This window comes from Telmatherina bonti, assembly GCF_933228915.1.
Source record: "Telmatherina bonti genome assembly, chromosome: 7".
In the NCBI taxonomy this organism is placed as follows: Eukaryota; Metazoa; Chordata; class Actinopteri; order Atheriniformes; family Telmatherinidae; genus Telmatherina; species Telmatherina bonti.
Genome location: NC_136625.1, coordinates 31,988,699 through 32,016,478, shown reverse-complemented (window position 1 = coordinate 32,016,478; position 27,780 = coordinate 31,988,699). Strand labels below are relative to the sequence as shown.

Here is a 27,780-nt window from a genome sequence, read left to right as displayed (position 1 = left end):
GGTTTTTGTTTTTGCAGAGGAGCCTCCTCCCCGCCCTCCTCAACCAGCGGTGTTAATCAAGAGTAAGTCTGGTTTCTCACAGCAGCCTCTCACCCGTTGCTCCTGCCCTCTCTGTTCCCTCTTAGCTCCTCTCTTTGAAGGTACATTTCACTTTTTTCTTTTCCCGTCTCTCCTCTGCTTTGGCTTTGCAGTGACTCTGTCATCCACATCCTCTGATTTCCTGACTTTTTGTTGGTAAATTTGCACAAAATAAATCAGCTCATTTATATTAAAATCATAATTTCTCTGTTTCCTCACCCCCACTGACGGATGTGCAGTGAGCTCGCTGTGCTCTGTAGATCTAACCCGACTCCTGCAGACTTTTTGGAGAACAGTGTGTGTTTTGTATTTGTGGTGTGAAGTAATGCTTTCAGTCACTTCAGTGTATTTGCTCTCAAAACTTTACGCTGTGAGGTAGTGAACGTGCTTGTCATCTCCAGAACCTTGCTATGATCCAGTAAATGAAGACGAGGACTTGACCTCTGCAGCACTGAAGAGATTATCGCTGAGGAAAACGGGTTCCCTCAAAGGCCTCAAGCTGAAACCCGCTGCTTGGGTGCCGGCTTCCAAACAGGGGAGTGGGAGGACTTCAGGTCACAACCCCAACAGTGAAGTGTCCCTCATTGACTTTGGGGAGGAATTCCTCCCGTCCACTCCCACCCCGTCCCCCGTGGTTGACATTCAGATCCCTTTACTGGCCAAGCTAGCTTTGGAAGCAGAGAACATCCTGGACAGGACTCCACCTCAAAGCCCGTCCAGATCTCTGCCCCGCCCCCTTCACCCTACACCTGTAGTGGACTGGGATGCACGGCCTTTACCCCCACCCCCTGCATACGACGATGTAGCCCAAGATGAAGACGACATGGAGGTAAGGTAAAAAGTTGAACTGAAATCATTTTCAGTCCCATTAAGACATCCAGATACGTTTCCAGCTCCTAGACTGGTGGAACGCTTTGTAATCTGTAAATGCTGTGATCTGCAAATCCAAAATTATGCTAACATAAGACAAAAGTTGATTCATTTTAGAGAATGGTAAATGGACTTGTACTTGTAAATCTCTTTTCTAGTCATGCACCACTCAAAGCGCTTTACACTACTTGTCACATTCACCCATTCACACGCACACTCGTACAACACACTCCGATAGGGACATCGGAGGGCAGCTTGGGGTTCAGTGTCTTGCCCTAGGACACTTCGGCATTTTAATCAGGGGAAGCCTGGAATCGACCTCCCAACTTTCCAGTTGAAGGACGACTGCACTTCCTCCTGAACTACAGCTGCCCTTTATTATTTTATGAATATTAGTACAACTCAGAGACTTGTCTCAAACAAGTTAAGGCAGTTAGGGCCATGGTTTTCATTATGCAGCATCTTTTAACAATAGTAACTATCTGGCACTGAGGCGGAAACCTGCTGGACATTTTGGGGACTAAAGTTGTTTCGGTTTTGTCTGATATAGAAGGTTGTAGCTTGTATCTGAACTTTTCTGCAAAACCATCCTGTGCAGTAGAAGCATTATGGCGTTTAGCATCGTCTTGCTGAAAAAAGCAAGGTCTTCCCTGAAAAAGACGCCATTTGATGGGAATCATATGTTGCTAACTAGGGATGGGAAAATCAAATAAAAAAATCGAAAATCGGGATTTTTTTGCTTCACAATTTTAAAATCAATTTTTTTGTTAAAAAATTTGATTAAAAAAAATAAAATAAAATAAAAATAATCCATGATTAAAAATTTTTATTGATTTCTTTTTACCAGCAGAATGATGGTCTGGCTGCTGGGTTGTTTTTTTTCTTCAAGAAAAACAAAATAAAGTTTTATTCATTTATTTTGTTTTTAATCTACAAAAATCAGCAATATTGAAGAATTGTGAGAATCGCAATTTAAATCGAATCGGCACCCAAGAAATTGGAATCGAATCAAATCAGGACAAAAACATATCGCCACAGCCCTATTGCTAACTAACCTTTACATATCGTTCAGATCTGATGAACCCTTTCCAGATCTGCCAGTTCCACAGGCACTAATGCACAACAGTACCATCAGAGACGCAGTATTTCCAAATGAGCACTGAAAACAAAGCAGAAAGTTCCCCAGAGAACAAATCCATGATCTCCACAGACATTTTCCACTTTAATGTTATTACACAGAGTCAGATGGTGATTTCTGAAGCATGTTCATGTGTTGCCTGTTCACGGCATGCTAGAACTGTAACCTGGATTTGTGGGTTGGATGGTTAAGTGTTCAGACAGTGATTTCTGGAAGTGTTTCAGAGCTCATGCAGTGATTTCCAGCAGAAAAAAATGCTTGTTTTTTTTTTTTTCTTTTTTAATGCATGGGTATGTACTAATATACCAAGGAATACAGAGATTTCTTCAGTTTTTACATCTTCAGTATTATCGCTCACTGTAGAGGAATTTAAAGTCATTTTAAGTTGAGCAACCTTATTCTTTTATTGCTCCACACGTTTTACAAGTCGCTGAAGCTCTGCCCATCTTTACATCTCATAGGCTGTCTGAGGAGTTTGTTTCATACCCGATCATGTTACTTCTGTTTTTCTAACATCTGTTCTTTTAGTATGACTTACTTTTACAGCCTCCTGTTGCCCCGTTACAGCTGCTTAAAATAAAAAATAAAAAAAGTGTATTTATATACATATATAATATATTTTTATGATTGAATTGATAAAAAATGGTGCGACTGTAAATAGTTTTTTGTGTCTGGAGTCTCATTCTGCATCATCTGTGTCCATAAAGGTGAGCTCTATCAACAGTTCGGAGCAGCAGATTGAAGAGGAGCAGAGTGCCGTCCATAATGCAGACGAAGGTCTCTCCTGTGGACAGAAGACGGAGGGGGACGTTCTCGTCTCGAGGGGTCTGGACAGAGCAGGTCTGGAAGACAACCTGTTTCTCCCCAGCAAGCAGAGTCAGGGTGTGTCCACCTCCTTCTCCCAGTCTGCAGAGATCTTCCAAGAACTCCAGCAAGAATGCATGAGGAGGCTGAACGTCCCAACAGGAAGCGCTTATCGGACGTGTTCGCCATCCCAAAGCTCAGCCCAGGAGGAACAACAGCAGAGCGTCTCCTCCTCTGGCGAGGAAAAACCTCAGATCCCCCCACGGGTCCCCATCCCCCCTCGCCCCATAAAGAAGGGCGACTACACATCAGCTCGCTGGTCAAGGGAGCTCTCTCCGATGCCAGCCGATGCTACGGAGGATTCTTCAGGAACGTGCCTGGACCGTCCGCCCCAGATCCCACCCAGAGACCCTTTGTCCCAGCCGGGATCCCGGACTCCAAGCCCCATGGGTCTGGTAGTGGGCTCCCCCCAGCAGAGGCTCTACTCTGTCAGCCCATCAACCCAGCAGTCGTCACTTCCACCCTGCCCTTCCACACACACCTACACCTCCTACCTCTCCACCTCTCCGGGTAAACTCATGCCCACCACACACAGCTTTGCCTCGGATCCTAAATATGCCGCCCCCAAAGTGATCCAGGCCCAGGGGAAGGACGCCGCTAACAAAGGCCCCTGCATCCTGCCCATCGTCCGCGACGGCCGAAAGGTCAGCAACACCCACTACTACCTGCTGCCAGAGCGGCCGCCCTACCTCGACCGCTTCGATCGCTTCTTTAAGGAGGCAGAAAGCCTTCCGTCCGGCGACGTGGAGGACAGACACGTCCGCCACACCAACATGGCCACCGTCAGACCGATGGTGGTCAACACTCAGACAGTCCAGGGACACACCCTGACGCAGGGGCTGGTCCAGCCGGGCGAGCTGAAGGCTAACTTCTCCTCCAACAATAACAGCAGTCTGAGCGGACCTCTGTCAGGGATGAAGACATCAGTTAGTCTCCCTCGCGTGTGCTCCGACGCACTGACAGCACCGGCGGGCACTGCTTCCTGCACCAGGACGGACGGAGGAGGGAGCTCGCTCGACAGAGTCAAAATGGTACGCTCAGAGATGCTTAGATTGGGTTTCCATTGTCTTATTTTAACACACACATAATCCGCCTTCTAAGATATCCGTCTTCACATTGGTGATAACAGATGTGGAAGCCTGCAGCAGGAGACGTAGCTGCTATTTAAAGATGACCTCACACTCTCCTGCGGCTGCTGCTGTGATACATGTAGTAAATGAGTTAAAGGCGCTGACCTCAAACAGGCAGCATCTGGGCATAAACGTCATTTAATTTCCTTGTCAGACATAAGAGAGAACTACATTTTCTTCCATGCGATCAGAAGAATCCCAGTGTTCATGTTGCAGGAATGAAGGTGTAGATTTCTAACGCAGCGGCTGCAGTTTGTGAACGTTTGCGACTTTTTATGTTAGAAAAAAAAAGGGGACAGTTTAGAAATGACAGTGCAAAAGGAAGCACTTAAAGCTCAACTGTGTCACTTGTGGTCCGATTCCCCAGCAATTCAACCCCAGATCATATTTATCTGTGTGAGCATGAATGTAGCAAGGAGCAGGAGCAGCTATGTGCGATGCTGCTGCTGAATTTCAGCACATTTTTCTATCTTTCCTTGTTGAAATTGCACCAAGCTTAAGTAGGATGAAACGCTGAGTAGAACTCGGCCCGTTAGAAGGAGCGCGGCGGCTCAATAGCTGATCAATACTGATGCTTAAATCTCAGCACAGGATTCTGTGGAGCTTTCAGGTACTGTTGGTACTATTCACGTGATGGTGTGGTTAAAATATTAATGTCAAATCAATGAGGATGATTTCATCATGAGAAGACGTGCGTCTGATGTTTCTGCAGCGAAGGGAAAAATCAAAGGTTGCAGCAGGATGTTTGAGGTGGACTGACGGTGTTGTTGTGCGATTCAGGTGCAGGAGGCGGTTCACGGCGTGACGTTGGAGGAGTGCCAGGCCGCCCTCCAGAACCACAACTGGAACGTCCAGAAAGCTGTGCATTATCTGAAGGTGAGAACGTCTTTCATGTTTTTTTTTATTTATTTCTGCTCTGAACTCTTCTGACCAGCTGCTGACGTAAATTTTCATTCATGGTTGAAGAAGTCAACTTCCTCCTTTTCTCTCTTTATTTCTCAGCTCCTTGTGTTTCTTTCTTTGGTCTTGTTCAAGCAGCAACCTCTGACGGTTAAAAGTGAAGCCTATGCGGAAGTGCATAAAACTGCAGTTCCCCCTTCATCCACTAGGGGCTGCAAAACAGAGCAAATCCCCATAGACTCCCATGTTAAAAAGGCCAACTTCACAGCAGAAATAAACATGTTTACAGCCTGGTTCAAAAAATCCATTTTAGGTTTAATAGGTCAGGTTTACCTTCATGAGTGAATTTTTTTCTAACTCGCCTGTTTAAAAGTAATTTAATCTCGAAGTTCGGCAAATTTAGGGGCATGTCCTTTTGATTGACAGGTACGATCTCTGGCTTCAAGTAAGAAGAACGTAGAACAACCGAGGTTTTTAGCCGGTTAACAACGTGACTTAACTTTAGCCCGCTTACCTCCGTTAGCTGGTTAGCTCCCGTTATCTCGGGGTTAGCTTGGTTAGCTTTTAGCTAGAGTAATCTCGGAGTTCGCTCGATGTCAATCATCCGCCATGACGCTCACGGCTCCCCTCTCAGCTCCACCTCTTTGCCCATATTTGTATTTTCCGGGCGAGACGACATGCATAACGCTGCCAACATGGAGACGGTAGGAACCGCCCATCAAGCTTCAATTCAGCTCTTTAGAAACCTATAGGTGATGTCACGGAGACTCCGTCCATCTCTTTATATACAGTCTATGGTCTTGTTGCACATTTAAAACCATTTATCCATCTTTATTTTCCCAAAACAGTTCCACCTCTCTTCGAGCTTATGACCAGAGGACAGGGCCATGAATGTCCAGGGTTATGATTAGTTTGTGTGTGTGTGTGTGTGTGTGTGTGTGTGTGTGTGTGTGTGTCCAGCAGAAATGGGACCAATCGTGGTTGCAGTGTGGTGTGTGTGAACCTGTTCAGCCACCTGCTTAAGCTTGTTACATCCTCCATGAGAAGCAAGAACTTTTTTCTTGTTCTTGAGGCTCCGAGTAGAAAATGACATCATTTTGGGCTGGCAGAACTTTTTTCTTGCGCGTGATTGGTCGGACATTTGAGGTGGGCGTTAACACGGACGAACGTTAAAAGTATGAACATTTTTACATGTGGCATTAAAAGACTCGGACCCAGCCGTGTGCACGACCCGCCCTGCGGTGGATGAAGTTCGTTAAATATGAAACTAGAAAATCACTCGGAGAGCGGAAATCTCCGCCAAGCACAATGTTAAAGAATCCTTAAAAAAAAAATTCCTGGATCCAAACGGTGATCCGGATCACCACCAAAATTTAATCATTTCTTCGTTTTTACATTTCCAACAATTTTTGAAATTTTTATAACAATCCATCCGTAACCTTTTAAGTTATCTTGAGCAAAAAGACACCGGGGAAAACATAACCTGGCGGAGGTAACAACCGGGTTCATTGCACATAAAAGCAAACATCGCCCCTCGCAGTGATCCCTCCCCGCTGCAGACCTGCTTCTCCTGGAGTATATATGGACCTGCTGAACAAGACGTTTTTTCTTGTTCTTGCAGACTTGAGAACAATAACTTAATTCTTGCTTCTTGTGGAGTATGGAACAAGCTGAGAGGTTTTTTCATACGACAGCTGCATGTGTATGAGTGATGCTGTGTGTTACATACTGGACTAAATGCTGCTGCAGCATCACTCTGTGAGCTGTTGCTGGGAAAATATGCTGAATGTGACCAGCAAACACCAACAAACCTGGTCAGAAGTTTCAGACTTGAACTTTCAGCTGATGTTTATCCACTCACATGTTAAAATGTGTGTAAAAGCTTGTAAGATATAAAATTATTAAGCTTTTATGTTTTATTAAGGGATTGTTGGGAAAAGGAAAAACTTCTGTGTGAAAGGAAATGAGTCATTGTGCAGAATGGTATAGACTGTTGGATGTAAGGTAGATTCCACATCAAGCCACGACCGCAGCGTGCTGCTGCTGCTGCAAGAGAAGACAGAACGAGGTTCTGGCTTCATCCTGTTCTAGAGAAGAGAGGAGAACTTGGTATGTTTCATTGTTTAATCCAGGAGCTGAAGCTGGACCACGGTCGCTTCAGGACGGACTTTAGGACATCCGCGGGACAGTTGAAGGATTTGCTTTACTAGCTAGCAGATTGCTGTAAGAAGCAGAGAAGAAATAATAAAGACAGTCAGCCATGATGATACAGTTTGAATGAAAGCAGTAAAAGAGACACCTGCTTTACTCTTGACCGGTGATCTATCAGAATATGCCTTATCTGATTGGTTGATTATATGCTTGTCAAATCAGTGGTGTAGTTCAGGGTATACGCGGGTATACGGAGTATAGCCACTTCTGTTTCAGTCAGCATTGAGTATACACACTCCTAGAAGCCCTGTGATGCTGCTTTTACAGTTATGTAAAATGTCCCTTCACATGTAGCTACGTCACCCAGCAGCTAAGGTTAAGCTAAGCTGATGTAACCCACCTAAAAATGGGTTTACTAATAATTTGTATTAATTTTCTAATATTTTTTTTGGTTTATTTTGCATTGTAAGTAATGCTAGTTTTATTTTGAAAAAACGAGTTTTATTTTGGTGAAAACAGGAAGTAGCATGCCACAGTTTTCCTCCTAGCTTTATATCGCTAATAACGGACTGAACACTGCTTCCGTTTCTCCCATGTGAGCTGGAAAACGAGGAAATGAGGTATGAAAACCTGCTAATTTCGATGTGAAACTTAGTGGTGATTTAGTACATGCTGTAAATTCACTAAAATTCCGTTTTAGAGGTTGGAGAACCGTGTGGAAGAACTTTATCTGTCCTGGCTTCTCCAGTAGAAATCCCATTCTTGGTAAGCTAGTTCTGGCCTGTTCTCCATGATTGTGTATGTGAACAAAAAAAACACGTGGTCACTATGCTAGCTCCAGCAGAGTATTTCTTACTTTTTATGTTGTTTTAAAACGTGTACCAACATTTATTTAACATGTTAACTGGAAACATACTGCTGATTCGTCCTGCATCATTTAAAAAAAAAAAAAAAAGTACTTTGAGAATTATTATTTTGTGAAATGCCTCGTCACTTCCTCTGCACGTGATGGAAGGTTAAAGCCATGCATAGCATGAGAGAAAATTATAATTTTAAGTTATTTAAAATGGGTAAAAGCAGCAAAGCTGTAATTTATGTTATGTTGGTAATTAGAAAGCAATGTATTTCATTTATTTTATTTCTTAATCTAAAATCCTATGTATAAAGGGATTGAAACAAGATGGATGTACATGAAAGCTACAAGTTAAGCATGACACTTTAAAGAGCAGCTGATCACTATAAATAAGTGAATTCATTGGTAAAATGTGATCATACCAAGTAATTTCATTGAAATAGTAATTTGTTAAAATGATATATTTTGACAATATAAGACTGTTTGTTATGAAAATGGCTATGTTTACCTATCTGTAAACTACTGTACGTTATTTTCCAAATTGATAAGATAAATTTACTGTTGTACAACCCCTAATCAGATACTTTTATGCTAGAACCTGTACTGTAACCTGTTTTGTATACAGGTCAGGTTTTTTTTTGGTCCTCCGGGAAAAAAGGTGAAGATCCGGTCCGTGTGTTCTACAAGGTTGACCAGCGATTGTCGATGGCGAGCCTCCCAGTCGAATTTTGATCTCCTCCACTCCATTCAGCGGATCGGGTGGTAGGATTTTGTTAGTCCAACTGACTAACACCACAAGAGAGACCTTGGATACAACCCCTGACTTGACTTATTCCCCTGACTACTGACTTGAACATTGCATTGATAAAAATAAAAAAGGAACAGATTTGGACAAGCCAATTCAAAAGGAACATTCCTAAAAGAAGGACAATTTATTTTTATTTTATTTTATTTTTATTAGTTCATGGGCCCAAGGTATTGTGCACAATTATATGTTGTAAACTATTTTATAATTTTGCAACTAAATTTTGCAGTTACACACTTATACCTGTGTCCAGTGGTTCATTACCTTACTCCCAGCTCCTACGAACCTAGAGTAGTGACGTGTACATACCTTGAAGTGGGTTACACTAAGCTAAGCAGCTAAGCTAAGGTTACAGATGCTACACTGGTGCAGGTAGTCAACAGCTGCTTTAACTTCAGCCTGAACATAGACATATAAAACTATATGTATATATTTCTATGAGCCTGTCTCTTTCCAGTCTGTGTGGCAGTACTGGTTTAGTCATTCCATAACTCTTCCTGCCTGAAACCGAAGAGAAGAAATTATGTGACAATGAGCAAATATACTGATGGATTTTATGTAACACTAAATTGAGTCTTACATGTAACTTTTTTCTGACACTGCGTTTTTCTGAGCTACTTTTATTCTGTTTTTAAAACAAGGACAAAAAATTGAGAGTACATCCACCTCTTGACAGACTGCTACACCACTGTGTCGGATGCAAATAATAAAAAAAATCGACCTCGGTTGCTCAAAATATTGCTGGATGCAATTTCGTCACTGATGTGAACGTTCTCATTGACTTTACACTGATCTGATAAAAAAAAAAAAAAAAAATTGCCGTACAAATTATGTGCACTAAATATTCAGAGTAGGTGTATAAAGGCATTTAGATGTGTTCCTACTCCAACATACTTTACTCAGATAAATGAACTCCCTCCCAGCCATTCATATTGGCCATGCGTGTTAAAGTAGGGTTGCGTCTGAAGCCTGCAGGGCAGTTGTACATGTTGATCTGTCTTTCCTGTCCTCTCCACCCCAACCAGTCGAGACAGATGGCTGTCCTCCCTGAGCCGGGTTCTGCCAGAGGTTTTCTTCCTGTTAAAGGGGAGTTTTTTCCTTCCCACTGTCGCTGTGTGCATGCTCAGGATGGGGGATTGGATCAAAGTCATGACTCGATGCAATCAGTTGGTTTCTATTATAGAATATGTATGAATTGGTTAGAAATGATGTGTATGTTGAGTCGTGTATGTAAAGTGCCCTGTGACAACATTGTTGTGAAGTGGTGCTATACAAATAAAGTTGAATTGAATCCCGGTCCTTCTCCATCAGCTGCTGCATTCTGATCTCTTCCACGTTGCCACTTCTCCTTCCCTGTTCCTGTGGCCTCTGGCTGGGGGGGTCGACCCCCTCATCAGTACTCATGCGCTCCCCTGCATTGCCACCAGTTCTTAAAACTCCGTGCTCCTCCTGACCGCCGCATCGTCTTCGGTGGGTTCTAACGTCCAGCCAGCCAATGCCGTGGCAGGGAAGCTCAGCGTGTCACCTGCTGTCAGTCACCGTCAGACTTTTCCTGTTCATGAAAACAATTAAAACCAAGAAACAGTTAAAATCCACAGCAATTAAAAATATAAATAAAACCACTTTCAAAATACAAACTACAGTTCAAATCCTATTCCAGCCATTAATCCACATATTCATTTTTATTATTTTTTACTTGATTTCACTATATTGATTAAGTCACTATATTGATTGTAAAGCTGTATTTTTATATTTTGTTTCCTTTTTTTTTTTTTTTTTACATCCACTGGCCAGATATGTTGAACATGACTGATTACGAGGATTAGAAAATGGACTGACATGATTTTTTTTTAGTCTGATTGTAGTTGGAGTTTGATAATTGTATCCTTATTTACAATTCAGGGTCTCAGAGCGAGTGACAAGGCAGTATGGCTTCTGATCACACTGACATGCGACATCCGCTTTGAAATCTCAGGAAAAGCAAAGCAAGACATGCAAATGCTGGCTGGACCGATGAAATGGATAGCAAACACATTAGAGGTTAGCGTTAGCCTGGGAGATCTGTGCCGAGCCAGTCGGAGACCTAAAATCTTATTTCTGTCCCGTTATTTACAGGGGAGTTTTTAGGGGATTAATAATGTGAGTTTTTTTACAGTTCTGAAAAGTTTCTGATAGACATCCTCTAACTTTTTTTTACTACCTTTTTTTAGTTTTTGTTTTCTGCTCCGTAAATACCAAACACACATAAATGCAGCCCAGCAGTGAAGTAAAAAGATGTTTCTGGGTTCCAGTCCATCAGAAGGAGGATGTCAGGAGTGGGACATTTATGTCACCACGCTGAGAGGCAGAGCCATCAGTGGTAAATGTCGCTCTGCTGCTGCTGCTGCTTAAAGATTCCCCAAGTTCAGTGCATCTCGGTCCAGGCCTCCAGTGGTTTCCTGTAATAACCTTTTGTGTACAGAATACAACTGCAAAGAGGCTGTAATTTAAACTTGCTGAATGCAATTTGTCCTTTATAGGTTCATATCAAACCCAAGGAGAGAGCTTTGTTGATCCTTCAGGAAAAATCAGAACATTGCCGTCGCGGTGAGCCTGCAACAAATAAAAAGAGTGTACAGGCATGACTGCAGCGGTCATCAACACCCGCTTAACTGCCTCTGGTCAGACCCTCGGAGGCAGGATGGAAAATGTGTTTGGACCACAGAGGGCACGAGGGAACACTTGGCTGTTCCTTGGTAGTGAAATGTATGAGATGAAGGAAAACCAGACATCTAAGCAACAGAAGTGTGTTTGAAGAAGATGCTGAGCTCGTGCAGATGAAGCCTGTTCTTCTGTGAAGATGCCGTCGTCTGTCTGACGGCTCCTGACGGTTTGATGTGTTGTCTCTGCAGGTGGAGCAGTTGTTCTGTTTGGGTCTAAGGAGCCGGTCTGAGTGTCTGAAGCTGCTGGAGATGTGCGACTGGAACCTGGAGAAGGCCAGCACCCAGATGTTGGATAACTACGGATCCACAACAAGACAGAGGTGCTACATATCCTCCTTCCTTTGCTCCATATTGATTGAGCCTCCTCGCAACCAATCAGATATTTTTAAAGACAAACACTCATATTTAATAGCAGCAAAATCTTCAGTCTGTTTCTCAAACATACCACATATTCAATCTGGAATCCGTGACAGTGTTGTCACTTTGACAGAAATTTGGAAAATGTTTCCAGAAACTGAATTCATCAACTTGAAATCACTTTAAAAATGACTTTTTTTTTAAAAATGTGTCTTTGGAAAACTTAGCCATTTAGGTTTGTTTTCCAGCAGCTGTAGACTCTCTAAATATCTTCTCACTACACATTTGTATTTTTTCTCCATGTGCAGAGCGTAGACAAGCAGCAGGATGATGCAAGGCGAACACTGGTTTGCTGTGTTAATGAGGCTGAGCTTCGTCTCTGGCTACAACACTGAGAAACTTCTCTGTTTTCTTACTTTGGAAAACAAAAGATGTGTGGCATGGACTTATTTTCATAAGTGTTTATAATGTTTGAACAATTAGCGCTCTCTTCTAGTTGCACAAACATAGCGACTAGTGTGTGTCTGTGTGTGCAGCAGTGCAACGTTGGGGAAAAAATAAGAAGTTAGGATTACAATGAGCACAAACTGAAAAACAATATTCAGTTCTGAAAAACTGTTTGTTGTCTAAACTGTGCAGAGGCAGACAGGACGGCTTTGGGTTTGACTTGTTAAGTTATAATTAAAAATAATTAAAACCCAGTTTTATGTGTGTTAAACTGTCACATTTCAGTGTGTTAAGAACAAAAGTAAATACTTCTTGGAGGAACAAACTGGATGGTTTGACTTATTTTCCCCAAGTCACCCAAAGCCGAGCTGAACACAGACACTGAAGACGGACTTTTAGTGAACTCTGACGGTGATGATTTGCAGATAATCCAGTCATTCTGTTAATGTGTGAGCAGGATTAATGGTGTTTTAGGTCAAGTTTGATCATTTTACTGACTTGTAAGTCAGGATTCCTTATCTCTTGTAGCGTATTATCATTAAGTTAACCTGGGATCCATTGTCGGAGCGACAGTGGGTGTTTTAATTATTAATTCGCTGTGTCCTTAGACAAGTGGACAATCTCGGGGCACCACCCAGCCCTAAATTTGTTATACGGTCAGGCAGGGAATACCGTAATATGACAATGATATTTGTCTAATAACAGAAAACCATCAGTCTCAAAATACGCTTACTGTAAGTTCTCGTCAGAGGGAACAAATCACTTCCTTAAAGATCGATCACGCTACCACGACTTCTTAAAATATAACACGCTTTATTAAAAACCACACCAGTTAAAATCATCAGGCACAAATGAAAGTAATAATGTGAACCAGAAATAGCGTCAGCAAGCATCAAATACTGAATTAGCCAAGAGGAGAGAGAGAGAGTTAGAGCGAGTATGGAAGCTCGAGCCGAGCCAACAGCATAAATGTAAAATAAGATTATGAAAGGTAAAGTTATGTAAGCAGCTTACATAACTTACACAACTGGAAGGTTGGAAAGATGGCAAGTCTAATGAAGTTAACTAACTATGTCAGGGTAGACTATCCGGTGGGTACCGGGGGAGTGGATTTAAAAAGGGCAGCTTCTGCTTACTAAGACACCAGCTGGATCGGAGACAGTGGAATAATGGATCGGCCTTACTTCAGCGCCTTGGTGGTCGAGAACCCGAACCTGGGGTCCAGTGGGCAAGGATTCAGTGGTCGTCCTGATACTTGTCCAAAGGGGACCTCCGTAGAAGTCAGGAGCTCGCCTGGAACCGCCTGGTTCGACGTCTGAAGTTGGACCCAACTCCAATTAAAATCCACGGGTCGCGGGTGCCGGCAAAGTCCTGGGATCAGCTGGAGCAGTAACGTTCGGGTCGTCCGTGCGTTACTGGTCACAGTCTTTGTGGCCAGGAGAGCAGCTTCAATGGTGTGTCAGAAGCAAAAATTGTTCAGCCAGAATTGGATGAGTTTTTTGGTGTTAAGCAGTTGAGCGAGCTTAATAAAAGCTAACACGACGCCAGACGGACAAAAACACGACTAAAGCAAACATCAAACGAGACTGAAAAGAAAACAAAACAAGAGAAAAAGTACGACCAGAGAAGAACAAAACAAGACGACAAAAGAAGAGAGAAACAAAGAAAATGAGAGAGAAAAAAAAGACAAAAGAAGATAAGAGAGAAGAGAAAACGAAGAGGTAAGAGCCGAAGAAGAAGAGACAAGAAAAAAAGACAAAAAAAGAGGGCGAGTTAAATTTGCCGGCGCTCTGGGGCGGACTTTAGATTATCCAATCAGAGCGCAGGGGGAGCGCAGGGGTCAGGACATGGGGTCTGAAGGTTTGGTCAAAATACTAAGTTCTTGGGGAATTAAACTTAACATTTTTCCAACCTCAAAACATGTCTATAAAATCCATTTATAGATGAGAAGAAGTATGAATGATCCCTATAAGCATGAACCTTGAAACAGTTTTGCTGCTGTCAAAAGGGGGAAAGGTTTGTTAACAGGTACAAGACATTTCATCAAGACATTTCAATACACTTCAACGATGATTTTCACTTTCCACGGACCATTTGGGTCAAGAAATCATTTCCACACAACAAGTTCTTACTTTGAGTCAGAGTCGTTAATAACAACAGCATATAATGTTAATCACGGTGTATTTAATCGGCCTGAAATGCATATCTCAACCTGTTTGAGGGTGTCTGCTAGATGGCGCCATTGCTCCATCCAAGGAATCACAGAAATTAACTAACTTGCTAACTTCTGTGGATTTCACATCTGAAAAACGGTTAAAGTCTTGGATTAATTTAGAAAGGAAGAAGAGTCCATTTATCCAGGTGTGCTGAGGATACATCCATTATTTTATATAGTTTAGAATTCAGAGCTTAAAGGTTCTGCTCTGGAATTTGGTCTTTGTGTGCTGTGGATACAAAGGGACCTCCTGGGGTGATGGACAACAGGCTCTTACCAGGGTCCAACTTCAAAAGGGTGCCACAGTCTGTCTGTGTAGACTTTTCCTACCAGGAACAAGATAAAACCAGCAGTGTGTTTAAAGTGGAGGTCTGTCTACCCGGATTAAGATGGATCTGATTTTTAGGGCTTTCATTGAGCTCTTTTTTGGAGATGTGTGGATGGACCTCCTCAGATAAGAACTTCCTGAGTTCTTATCTGATTCGGGGGTTAACTCGGCCTTGGAAGGTTGCTACATCTGCTAAGGGCTACATAAGTCTCTGGCCTTAAAACTTTATGTTCCTGACTTGTATGATGGGACAGTGATATTTATTATGTAGAGTCCGGTCCTGGAGCTGTCGTTACCCTGCGGTGTCCCGAGGCTGAACAACCGCACTTCACAAGTTTTGTATGTCAGCCCAGAGCATCAGGAGACAGCTGGGTTTTGCTTTATGGCAAGGCTACTCAGATATTCAGGTGGGCCAGATTCTCAAAAAAAAAAAGATCATAGCCAGTAAATAAAGTAAGAGAAAATAAATCGGTAAAAAAATAAATGAATAAAAAAAGAGAAATTTAAATTTTGAAAAATAAGTATTGTATTAGTTTTTCTATTTAAAATTCAGACCCACATGACGAGTGCAAAAGCAAGAAATAAAGGAATGAAAAGTCAGAGCCTATATTTCTCCTAACTTTTAACATAAAAAGGTCATATCAAACTAAACTTCTCCATGTGGCGCCTCCTCACATTATAATCTTTAAATTGTGACGGCAAAATAAGTGAGAAACATGCTTGCTAGCGCTACTCTTCACAACTTCAAAACACAACAACACGCGCTGGGGTTGATGTTGCTCGGCAACAAAGTGTTGCATTCATGGTCTGCACAACTGTAGGATTGTAGGCTACTTAATCAGAAATGACTGAAGGTTCTTGATGAATATCTTTTTCTTTTACACAAGCTGGGCCACATAGAATTTGGTTCTGGGCCGCGGGCTGCCATTTCCCCCTCCCGCAGCGCATACCTGAAAGACACACCCTGCATATAAACAGCGTGTTAGGATGACCATACAAAGTAGTGAAGAAGAAACTCAGAAGGCAAACATGGTTGAGAAAATGCAGGAAGGATTTCCCGACCCGGCTCGGTTTATTTGCCTCCTCCCGCTAAACAGCAAAGAAAGAGGAAATCGTTGGCGAATAAAAAAGCCTTGCATCACGTAAGGAACAAAACCAGAGGGGGAGGAGCCAAGACAGGGCGCTGCTTTTACATCTGGCTAGCTCCCCAACATTACCTACGCCAGCTTTAAATAGTATACTTTAGAAATAGGAGAAACATTAGCATTAGCATTAATACTGCTGCAGTTAGATGTATAACTGCAGCCAGGCATGATGTCTGGATTAGCTGTGGGAGATGAGTGGTTGTGGTGGTGACTCATGGTGGTTTTTGGTCCAGGGTTGGGATTAGTTTGGTTTTTAAAAAGTTGTATTTAGAGAAAGACCATATTCAGTGTGATTACTCTGAATCTATGCCAGCTGTTCAGTCCCATGAGGGCTGCAGTCCTGCAGCTTTTCAACACACCTGTCTCAAATGATTAGTTGTAGCTTTATTGTCTCTTGGATCCATTTAATGAGTCAAGTGTGTTGGAGCAGGGACACATTGTACACCTGCAGAATCGTGGCCCTCATGGGACCGAATTGAACAGCCCTGCTCTTTGTAAACACACTAATCACTGTTCAACAATGAGCTAAATCTGACTAAAATAGAAAAACAAGACAAGTTGGGAGCCAAAAGTTTCAAGTCTTTGTTAAGCCGATCCAAATGATCTGAATCTCTGGAAAAGAGCCGCAGTTCCCGTCACAAGTCACAGCCACATCATTGAAAGAGGTTTTTCTAGGAATGCACCGATCCACTTTTTGGGAGTTCCAATACCGATATCTGAAATTTCAATATCTGCCGATACCGGTATTTTGCAGATACCAAATCTGTTTATGTGAACATTACTGTGACTATGGTTATTATTGCTGTTATAACTGTGTAAGATTTCATTAGGTTGTAATAAATGACCCATCATTTCTGAAGTTATATCACCAATACAAATATAATAACATTACAGATCTAACAATTACAAGTTATTTTGATTTGGCACATTTTACCTAAATACAACTATAAATGTGTGGTTTTGAAACAAAGATCTTACTTTTAGTGTAACAAAAAATGTCACATTTTAACATTCAAGGCATTTATTTCTTTTAAAACGCGTCCAGAGCATGTCATCAAACACATCTGCGCTGACTTGACTAGTGTGGTATCGGTACACTTTTATCAGTACCAAGTACGAATACACACGCTTGATGTTGAGCCGAGAGGGCAATCCACCCTCGGGAGTGGTCGGGAGTGAGGTCCTGCCTCAAGTAGTTTTAAATATCTCGGGGTCTTGTTGACGAGTGAGGGAAGGATGGAGCGTGAGATTGGCAGACGGATTGTTGCGGCGTCTGCAGTAATGCGGACTCTGCGCCGGTCTGTCGTGGTGAAGAAAGGGCTGAGCCAGAAGGCGAAGTTCTCAATTTTCCAGTCGACCTACGTTCCTACCCTCACCTATGGTCATGAGCTGTGGATCGTGACCGAAAGAACGAGATCTCGTATACAGGCGGCTGAAATGAGTTTCCTCCGCAGGGTGGCCGGGCTCTCCCTTAGAGATAGGGTGAGGAGTTCAGTCATCCGGGAGGGGATCAGAGTAGAGCCGCTGCTTCTCCGCATCAAGAGGAGCCAGTTGAGGTGGCTCGGGCATCTGGTTAGGATGCCTCCTGGACCTCCCTGGTGAGTTCTTCCAAGCACGTTCCTCTGGGAGGAGACCCCGGGGAAGACCCAGGACACGCTGGAGGGATTATATCTCTCGGCTGGCATGGGAATGCCTGTATTGGTACCGGTGCATCTCTACGTTATTCTGTCACTGCCTGGTGCTGTCTACATGTGAGGCAAAACTGCAGACGAGGACTGCTCTGATATCAGAAGCAGCAGGTTTCTCATGGTGTGTCTGGCCGTCTTCAGGTAGCTGCGGAGCTTTAATGACCTGAAGCAGAAACTGTTACAGCAACATGAAGCACCTGTAGAGAACAGGTTCTGTTTGGATGATTTCTACACATAAAGACAAGCTGGTTTACAGAGTTAATGACAGTTCAAACAGTCACTGCCTGGAAGATGAATGAAGACGGTTTATTTACATTGTAAATATTCTGTATTTAGTCTTGTTGATCAAAGTGAGACACATGTGAGTCTTTAGACATATTTACAAATCCATCCTGAAGATTTTCTTTTTGGGGGGGAGGGTTTGTTTTGCTTTGTTTTGTGCAGCGTTAAATGAGGGAACCTCCCACTTGTTTGTTGCCCTCTTCTATCTAATGCAACAACAAAATCCCACAGTGAATCTCTTTCATCCCCCCCCCCCCTCCACCACAGTACACAATGAGACAACAACATGCAAAGTGTTAAACAGATTAAGCATGAACAAAAATGAATTTCAAAGAAACTGCTAGTCCTTTATCTGCATCTCAGCTCAAAAGTAGAAATGTGGAGGACGATGTGAAAGTCGTTAAAGGTAAATCAGGAGAACTCGATATTCCACCTCATAATTTACTCAGTCTAACCTAAAGCTTCTTTATATTTGCAGACGGTGACAGTGATCCAGAGCTGCTGAGCTTCGATTGGAGCTTCATCCTCAGTAAAACCTCATCAGGCGGCGACTCCCCTGTCGACTCTTTCTGCGTGATGTTTCGCTCCTCGCTTCCGATCGGAAGACTTTTATCCGAACCGGGAAGACTCCAGCACAAGTAAATAAACTTTACTGTGTCCCAAAAAGAAGAGAAAAGAACAAAAAACAAGACTTTGGGTCATAGTTGGACTTATATGTAAAGGTTATGAGATTGTTGCACTTGGAGAAATTGTACCCCGCCATCGAGGACAAAACGACGGATCAGCCTGAAAATGAGTCACCCTAACACGTCCCAACAGGGGTGCGGCAGACTCCATCAGATCTTCACTCCTGCAATTTACACCGCTGGCCAACTGCAGCGAGATCAACTCACCTTTTCCCTTTTTTTTCCACCTCTTTCTTTCGTCAAGGCCACTAAAAAGCAAGTTTGAAAGCGAATCTGGAGAGGCGAAAGCGAGATGAGTCGCACAAAAACACAGAAGCACTTTCTGAAACGCTCCTCGCCTTGTCGAATAAAAATAGCTTATAAAGAGAAAAACTCTTTCAGCGACTTCACCAAAGGTCAGTGTCGACTGTTGGCAGCTGTATCCTCATTTACAGGAAAATATTTTAGGTATGGAACCTCTGACACGTCCAAGCACAAGAAAACCACATGTAACCAGCTGCTGAGGCGGATATGATGCAGGATAGGATGTGAATCGTTAGGGGGAGGGGTCTGACGTTTGTCTGCTGCTGAAAATCTGGCTGTTAAGGAACATTTTGTCCTTTAAAAGACCCACAACGTTGTTCAGTAAAAGGCTGTTTAATTATTATGCTTTTCATAAGGAAGCATGCACGTTTGTGTTGATATGAAAATATGATTTAATATATTTTGAAGTCAATCCTTGAGAAGATGAGACTGCCTCTCTTAGGTCACTGTATTTCCCCTCTTTTTCCCTGTAAACATACACACACACAAATCCCTAAAGCTCAGATACACACTTCCTGTACTGGTTCCCATAAAGCCAGGTGTGTTCAGCTCCACAATCCTGCAGGTTTTCAATGTATCCCTGCTCAAAGTCACCTGACTCAACTGAATGAGTCATTGTGCTGAAGTTCATAGGATGTTAGATCCATTTCATTTGAGTCAGGTATGTTGAAGCAGGGATACATGGACAAACCTGCAGGACAGCGGCCCCCGAGGACGGACTCTGGACACCCCTGCTCGAAGCACTTCGGCCTCACCGACGTCCTTTGCATCACCGTTTCCTGCAGGATTTAACGGCAGCGTCGGGAAATTTACTCCATATTCATCACTTAAGACTACAGCTGCGATGTTCCGGTCAGCGTCTTCGGGGTGGGGGGGTAATCTAACACCGGTGGGGGCGCGCAACCTCACGGCCGGACACGACCCCGGACTGTCGCCGTCAACGTGGACAGGATAGATTTTTATTTCACACAATCGCGGCAAAACAAGACTAGAAATAAGAGGCATTCCACGTAGTCTTGACTTACAGCCGGTATCCACAGGAGTCTCGTTGTGGGGGGGTCTTCATGCCAAATGGTATCTTCAGATGGATCTTGTATGCGCCACATGTGTACCCCGACACAGAAATGCACTGGACTGATTGTGGAAGACATCTTTCAGATGCCGTGCAGAAATTCTGCAGGCGTTCCATCCAGACAGGAAATCATCCACATCTTCTCTTCCATCGAACTGCAAAGAGAAACGCTTTCCAGTATTAAATGTTTCGTAGAGACACGTTAAGCACTGAGGAAGAAGCGGCGTCTTCCTCTTAACACCAAGCTGCTGTAGTTTTCAGACCGACGTCAAGCTCGCGGCGCTCTGTTCAGCCCAAAGCAACATTTTCCTCTCGTGATGTTCAGTTCTGTGTTGATTTTATTTGTCAGATGTGTCTCAGCAGGAGCTTTTTTTTTCTTCTCATTCATCTTTTGCTGTTTCTCCTCCAACTTCCCGTCTCCCTCTTTTTTTTTAATGTATTTGCTCCCCAGACATTTGTGTTTGTTATAAATGCCTCCTGTAAAGTTGGTTTTCATTGTTTCTCTCCTCCTGGCGTTGATGGAAATGAAGTTCATGCTGCCGAATTTATAAATGTATTTTTTATTAAAGAATTAATTATTTTTTACAACTTTGTTTTTATTATTATTATTATTATTAAACTCCGAGTCCTGAACTTACTGAAATGTTTTTCTCCCCTTATATCAAAAAAGGAAATATTTCATTTGAACTCTTTTTTGCAAAATGCTTCTTGGGGAGAAATGAATAGTTTTCCCAAAGCTGTAATGGCGCCGTCTTTTCACAGACTGGAGGGTAAATGGATGCTTCTGGAGCTGCTCTACACTCAAAGAGCAGCCGCGTCTTTTTCTTACAGGTTGGACAAATGAAGGCGAGAGGAAGATAATCAGCAGAGAGCACACAAGACACGACCATCGCCTTAAATCTTCGTAAACATGTCACAGGCGAAGCATCAGTTGGACCTGGGGAAGGCTTTAAATGCAGCTCAGATGAAGGTGAAATTGCTGAAAATTGCACAATTTCCCCATCATGCACTTAAAAAGGGTAACATGCTGTCTCCAAGTAAAAAAAAAACTGCATGCAAAATATGTTTCTTCTGGTATTAAAAAAATAAAGTGTCTCTAAGTTAGTTTAGTTTGTTTTTTTCTTTTTAAAAACACCATAAATTTGTTTCTTCTTTGTTATTTTTTTATACATGTATGAAAGACTGGATCTGCAGCGGAGAAATGAACAATGCCTGGTATAAATGCGAGGATGAACTTACGGCTGTGTAACGGGGTCTGAGCAGCAGCGGAGTGGTGGAGGAGATGGCGAGACCCAAACTGAACAAGGAAAACATGCAGAGTTCGTTTTTTTTCCACGTTGCTTCGTCAGAGCCAGACCTGCAGTCTCCTAAAACATGACTGCCTAAAGTCCTCGACGGCCGCCGTCCCGCAGGTTTTCCAAGTATCCCTGTTCCAACGCACCTGGTGTCAAACTCTGGCCTGCGGGGCCAATTTTGGTCCATAGTATAATTACATTTGGCCCTCGAGGCAATACCAAATAGCTGGCCCGCTGATAAGATACTGCCAATATTACAAACCCCAGAATGCTCCGGTGGTGGTTTGGTGCATCCATCAGGACAGGACCTCTTGTCTATTGACAGTAACCATAGCAACTATAAGCTACTACATCAGAGGTGGCATAATAAGCCTGCAATGAAGGGAGTGTTAGTGAAAAAGTGTGTGATGAATGTTTGTGAGCTCGTGTCCCCAGAGAAAAAACAAGTATTTTCAAACGAGAGCCTGATCAGAGACGGGGTAACTGAAGGCAAATGTTGGCCTTTTGTATGTTTTGACTTTGACGCCCCTGCTTTAAATGGATCCAACAGCCAATGAAGTTTGAGCCAGGTGTGTTGGAGCAGGGATTCATGGAAAGCTGGGGACCTCTATCTAAAAGTGATTTTAAGCATGAATTTTCATTTAGCCAGTTGCTGTTTTTTTTTCCCCTGCAGTCTAGTCCTTAGTTGAGTCATGAAAACATAAAAATGTCCGTCGCTTGTTGCAAAGATATCTTGTCTCTTAAACTTGGTGACTAACATAAAGAGCTTAAACTGGCATAAAATGGTAAGACTTTGCATAATAATTAAGGAAATGTGTGTTAGACTTACTTCTGTCCTGTAGTGGTGCCTCTTGGCTATAATACTCATACTGTTGGGAAACCTGTTTGTTCCACATTAAAATGGACCCGTGTTTGTATGGAAAATGCATTTGTGGGATGAGCAGCAGAGTTGAGAATGTGTGTTGAATCCATGATAAACTCACCAAATCTTTGCTGCCAATAATAATCTGTTTAATCTGCTACTGTCTTGCTTTAAGCCTCTGGTTCCCCTGCACCTGTGGACCTGGACCATGCTACAGCGATCAGCTGGTGTCGGCTCTGAGCATGTATCGGTTGGGAATGCCATGCTGGTTGCTGCACCAACATGGTAACAGCTATAGGCGGCAGCAGCATGGCGATGAGGAGCAGCTTCTCTTTTACCATAAGTGGCAGAAAATAAGAGTTAATGGACCTGATTGGACCTGATTGGCACGGGCAGTGAAGATGTGGTGAATTTTTCTCACATACAACCCACATCTCAACTCTGCTGCTCATCCCACATATTCATCTTCCTTGCAAATGTGTCTCCATTTGAAAGTGAAATAAACATTCTTTCCAGCAGTATGAGTATTAAAGCAACAAAGCTTCGTTACAAGAAAGAAATAATCCAACAAACACATTTCTGTACTTTTTCTGCTGAATCTTACTATAAGATTTGGGATTACTTTTAAAATATGGCGTGTTTGCCACAAGCTTTACCAACATTTATATGTTCGAATAACCCACAAGTTGCTTTGAAACTGGTCTTGTGCAACCACTACAAACAAGTCTGGCTGCGAGGAAGCAAAGCAGGTGAAAGGAGGGTTGGCTCAGGACTTCTGCACAGTATTTGGAAAGTTTGGGTCTCCACCTCTTACCTTCATCTGGAACAGACGGTGCCTGCTCAGATAATGTTACACGGTGCATAAACAAGATGATTCCCAAACATCCACCAGCTGAAAATTTGGTATAAAGTCGATGGATCAATTAAAGGGCCATCTACATCTGTCAGGTCCTGTTTCAGGTCACTGCTGGATCTTTTCCGCGTTTCCTTTCTCTTAAGAACATTTTCCTTTCAGATGCTGCTCATCTACTTTACAGACTTTTCTTTATTTATCCTCCATTTATTCAGTTTCCTCACATTCTCTGAGGACAAAATCTACAGCAAGCTGACATCTGCAAAACGATGTAGCCAATCTGCTTCAGGGTTGAACATGTTCTTCATGCCTTTCTCGTAACCAGTGCTTATTTGACTTTCTATCATCTCCAACCAGTCTGCCCATTCACCTCTAACCTCACCAAGGCGTTTTGGTCCAGACAAGTGCTGCTCGCTGGATGTTTCCTCCTCTTCAGACTATTCTCTGGAAACCCTAGAGATGGTTCTCTGTGTGAAAATCCCAGTAGAGCAGCAGCTTCTGAAGCTCTCCAACCAGCCCAGCTGGTACACACAAATGAAACCCTCTTTCTTCGTCATTCTGATGCTCAGTTTGAACCTCAGCAAGTCGTCTTCACCACGTCTACATGACCAAATGCACTGAGATGCTGTCCTTTGATTGGCCGATTAGATGTTTTGTGTTGACAAGAAACTGAACATGTAACACACATGTAATAAAGTGTTTGTGAGTGTATATAATTCAGATGTTTATTGCAGGCGTCCCGGAGCCTTTGTTCAGTAGTTTTCACTGCACTTTTAATGTGACTCCCATTTGCTTACAGCAAGCCAGAGGTTGCAGTGTGTTGTACTAAATTTATTAGTGTAGCTGTTGAAACTCTCCCTCCACAGCCCTCATGGCCTTAGCGTGTGCGTGTGTGTGTATGTCATAGATCGATCTGAATCATTTAGGCCGCGCTTATGCTTGTGATCATCGATGCTCTGACAATGCGTGGCCTTGGGAAAATAAACCCCAGACGCCGCACGTGTTGACGACATCGATCCTCACAACTCGCTCATCAATTGACCTTCAACTTCTACAGTCGTGTCGCGCGCAGCAACCCCATCAGTTGTTTCCGAACCGTTAAGACCTCAACATTCCTTATTACAAGCTCATTTGTTTATTGATGATGCAGCTGAAATTGTATTGTGTTTTTTTTTAAGGCTCTTAGTCATTAAAACTTAAATAAATAAAAAAATAAAAACGTACATGACATGAAATCGAACCATGAGGGTGAGAGGAGATCTGCAGAGGAACTACTGAATGTTCAGACTCACAAACACAAATGATCTTTGATCCTTTTCCCTCCCTCATCAATCATCACCCTTTTCTTTCTGCACACACACACACACACACACACGCACATTCTCCTCTCTTGGACACAAGTAACTCCTGCTTACTAATGAGAGACCCAGCTGGGCCAACATTCATCTTTGTGGTGTGTTTGTGCGTGTGTGTATAGTATCATTACTCGCTCCCTGGGCAAACTATTAATGTCTGGTCTTCCAGTTGTTTTGGACTCTGGAGCAGCGAGCTTACAGGATCCCCAGGAGAAATTATTGCAAACAGAAGAGGGTAAATAAGGAGGGAAGAGAGACGACGCAAAAAGCAGGAGGAGCTGCCAAAAAAAGTGCTAAGGAACAGATAAGAGTCTACTTTATACCATCTGGGAAAATATCTATTTATATATGTGCGAGTGTGTACAGTTTGCTTTTTAGAATATGGTTAGAGAATCTCTTTGCTCCTTTTTTTTGTTTCTTTCTTTAAGTTTTTAAAAAAGGGGTGTAGTTTCTTCTCCAACACTGTCAGTTTTTCCTTCCTCTCAATCTCCTTTGTTGTTGGGAGCTGAAACTTCAGCTCAGAGCAGAGTAAAGACTGCAGCAGCACAGACACAAACCTCCTGCATGGGCTCGCTGTGGAGCAGGGAGAAAGACGGAGCTGTGACAGGATGACGGGGAAAAAGAAGATGCACAGGAGTGACATGTGAGTAGCTGGAGCAGAGAAGAAGGGAAACCACAAAGGAGAGGGAGGGACTGCTGCCTGGCCTGAGAGACAGATGGAGGGTGTGCTGCGCTGCATGCATCTTCTTCAACTTTCCTTCATTTGCTCTTGCTGTTTTTTTTTTTGTTGTTTTTTTTTTTGTTTTTTTCACACATCTTTGAGGAAGTCTTTAAGCTTTCTGGCATTTTTCATCCTTGATGGGGTCACAGTGTTGTATAAAAGACCGGAAAATAAATGTTTCAGTTAAACTGAAAGAAAAAGAAAGTCAAGGAAATAGAAGCTGAAAAATGTCTCATGAATAAACCGGGGCGGGACTTGACTGAATTATTATGACAGAAAAATGAATGAATCTAATTTAACATGGAACGTTTGTTTGTGCACAATTTCCTGGTACACCGATTTCACTGATGCACACGGTAGACTGTGGTGGTGACTTTCGCAACTTTGCCGATATTTTTAGCAAGTTTTCAGACCTCCGCTAGAGACTTAATTTATAGAAAAAGTGATTATCAACAAGTCAAGCGAGTTTTTGTAGTAATTTGATGACTGTTGGTAAAAAGAAAGCTGTTTAATTCCAAATAAAAGTAATTCTGCTTTAAACGGATGAAAAATGACCATGTAAACACTGAATTCCTGATGCAATTTTGGAATTAAACTTAATTCCGATGTAAGACGCTGGTTTATTCGCATTTTAATTCAGAACTATTTAATTCCTCTGTCATGTAAACCTTAATTTATTCATTTATACATTCATTATCCTAACCGTTTTGTCCAATGAAGGGTCGTGAGTATAGACTGTATATAAAAAGATGGACGTAGCCTCCGTGACGTCAGCCATAGGATTCTGAAGAGCTGAATTGAAGCTAGGTGGGCGGTTCTTACCATCGCCATCTTGGCAGCGTCATGCGTGTTGTCTCGCCCGGAAAATACAAATATGGGCAAAGAGGTGGAGCTGAGAGGGAGCCGTGAGCGTCATGGTGGATGATTGACATCGAGCGAACTCCGAGGTTTCTGTAGCTAAAAGCTGACCGAGATAACCCGGGGATAACAGGAGCTAACCAGCTAACGAAGGTAAGCGGGCTAAAGCTAAGTCATGTTGTTAACCGGCTAAAAACCACGGTTGTTCTACGTTCTTTTTATTTGAAGCGGGAGATCGGGTACCTGTCAGTCAAAAGGACACGCCCCTAAATATGCCTAATTTCAAGATTAAATGACTTTTAAATGGGCGAGTTTGAAAAAAATTCACTCCCCCCACAGTTGTCATGAAGGTAAACCTGACCTATTAAACCTAAAATGGATTTTTGAACCAGGCTGTAAACATGTTTATTTCTGCCGTGAAGTTGGCCTTTTTAACATGGGAGTCTATGGGGATTTGCTCTGTTTTGCACCCCCTAGCGGATGAAGGGGGGAACTGCAGTTTTATGCACTTCCGAATAGGCTTCACTTTTTACTGCCGGAGGTTTCTGCTTGGATGTGAGGGAAGCTGGAGCCTATCCCAGCAGTCTTTGGGTGAAAGGCAGGGTACACCCTGGACAGCTCACCAGTCCATCGCAGGGTCACACTGAGACAAACAACCACACAATCACTCCTAAGGGCAATTTAGAGTACCCAATAAACCTAACCTGCATGTCTTTGGATGGTGGGAGGAAGCCGGAGGACCTGAAGAGAACCCACGCATACACGGGGAGAACATGCAAACTCCACACTGACCAAGCCCCGCCCCAGCTGAGGATCAAACCAGGGACCTTCTTGCTGTGAGGTCACAGTGCTAACCAGTATGCCACTGTGCAGCATTGCATGAGTGGTCGTTTGTCTCTCGGTGTTGGCCCTGCGATGGACTGGTTACCAGTACAGGATGTATCCTGCCTCTTACCTGCTAAGTCCTGGAAGAGGATTCAGCCTCCCCACAACCCTAAATTCGACGAAGCGGTGTAGGAATTAATGAATCTATGAGGTTTTTCACTTGTATTCTTTTGTCTTTACTTTCTGCTACTTGCTTCCTGATCAGTCTGTCACACCTGCTGCTTGTTTGGAATTCATTCCCTCAGTATTTAAGCCCCTGCTGGTCTTTGCCCAGTGCCAGTTCATGGCTTGGTTTTGTTCTTCCAGTCTTTGTGGTCCGGTTTTTGTAGTGTGATTCTTGATGGTTTAGTTCTTCTGACCCTTCTGTTGCTTTAAGCTCTCTTTGTTCATCATCCTCCTTCATCTCTGTGAGTCCTGCTTTTGGTTCGTTCCACCTGGTCTCCTGCCTCTGATTCTAATGGGATTTTTATGGGGAATGATTGCAGCCTGTGACGTGACAAACTTAAGGAAAGTCTAATGAATGTAAAAGAGAAAAATGAAAAAGACTAACTGCTGGATAAAGACCTTTATCCTGTTCAAGTCAGAAACTTTGGTCTATGAGAATAATCGTCGTCTCCGGAGTCCAACTCATGACAGAGTTGGATGCCTTAATGCCTCTTTAGAGTCTGCAAATCCTTCCCTGTAACTAATCAACACAGAAATTGAGAAAGCTACTGGCTGAGGAAGAGGAGGAGGTTAGCTGCTTCACAGTTGAGGCTTAAAACCCATCTCTTCTGCTCAGTCACAAGATCCGACACAATGTCAGTCGTGCAGTTTGATTGTTTGGTACGTCTACTGCTCCACTGCAAGCTCTGCTCTACAGACCCAGAATTCAGCCTGGTAATGCAGGACGCAACTCTGCTCAGCGTGCGGGAGAAGCAAGACAGATGATGCCTGA

At 43.0% G+C, this 27,780-nt stretch overlaps 1 protein-coding gene across 5 annotated transcripts in view; it reads left to right on the top strand.

The window, feature by feature from the left end:
• Positions 1 to 20,678, top strand: part of LOC306758604 (activated CDC42 kinase 1-like) — a 44,913-nt gene extending 24,235 nt beyond the window's left edge. For 2 of the 5 annotated variants that reach the window (XM_079243935.1, XM_079243934.1), the window contains exons 13-18: positions 18 to 62; positions 480 to 907; positions 2,794 to 3,981; positions 4,861 to 4,956; positions 11,681 to 11,811; positions 18,432 to 20,678. In XM_079243935.1, the coding sequence (XP_079100061.1) occupies positions 18 to 62; positions 480 to 907; positions 2,794 to 3,981; positions 4,861 to 4,956; positions 11,681 to 11,811; positions 18,432 to 18,438 (1,895 nt within the window). In that variant the 3' untranslated portion in view covers positions 18,439 to 20,678. Of the gene's footprint in view, positions 1 to 17; positions 141 to 479; positions 908 to 2,793; positions 3,982 to 4,860; positions 4,957 to 11,680; positions 11,812 to 18,431 lie in introns of all 5 variants that reach the window. The other 3 variants (XM_079243933.1, XM_079243932.1, XM_079243936.1) reach the window with 2 other exon arrangements.
• Positions 20,679 to 27,780: the final 7,102 nt, after the last annotated feature.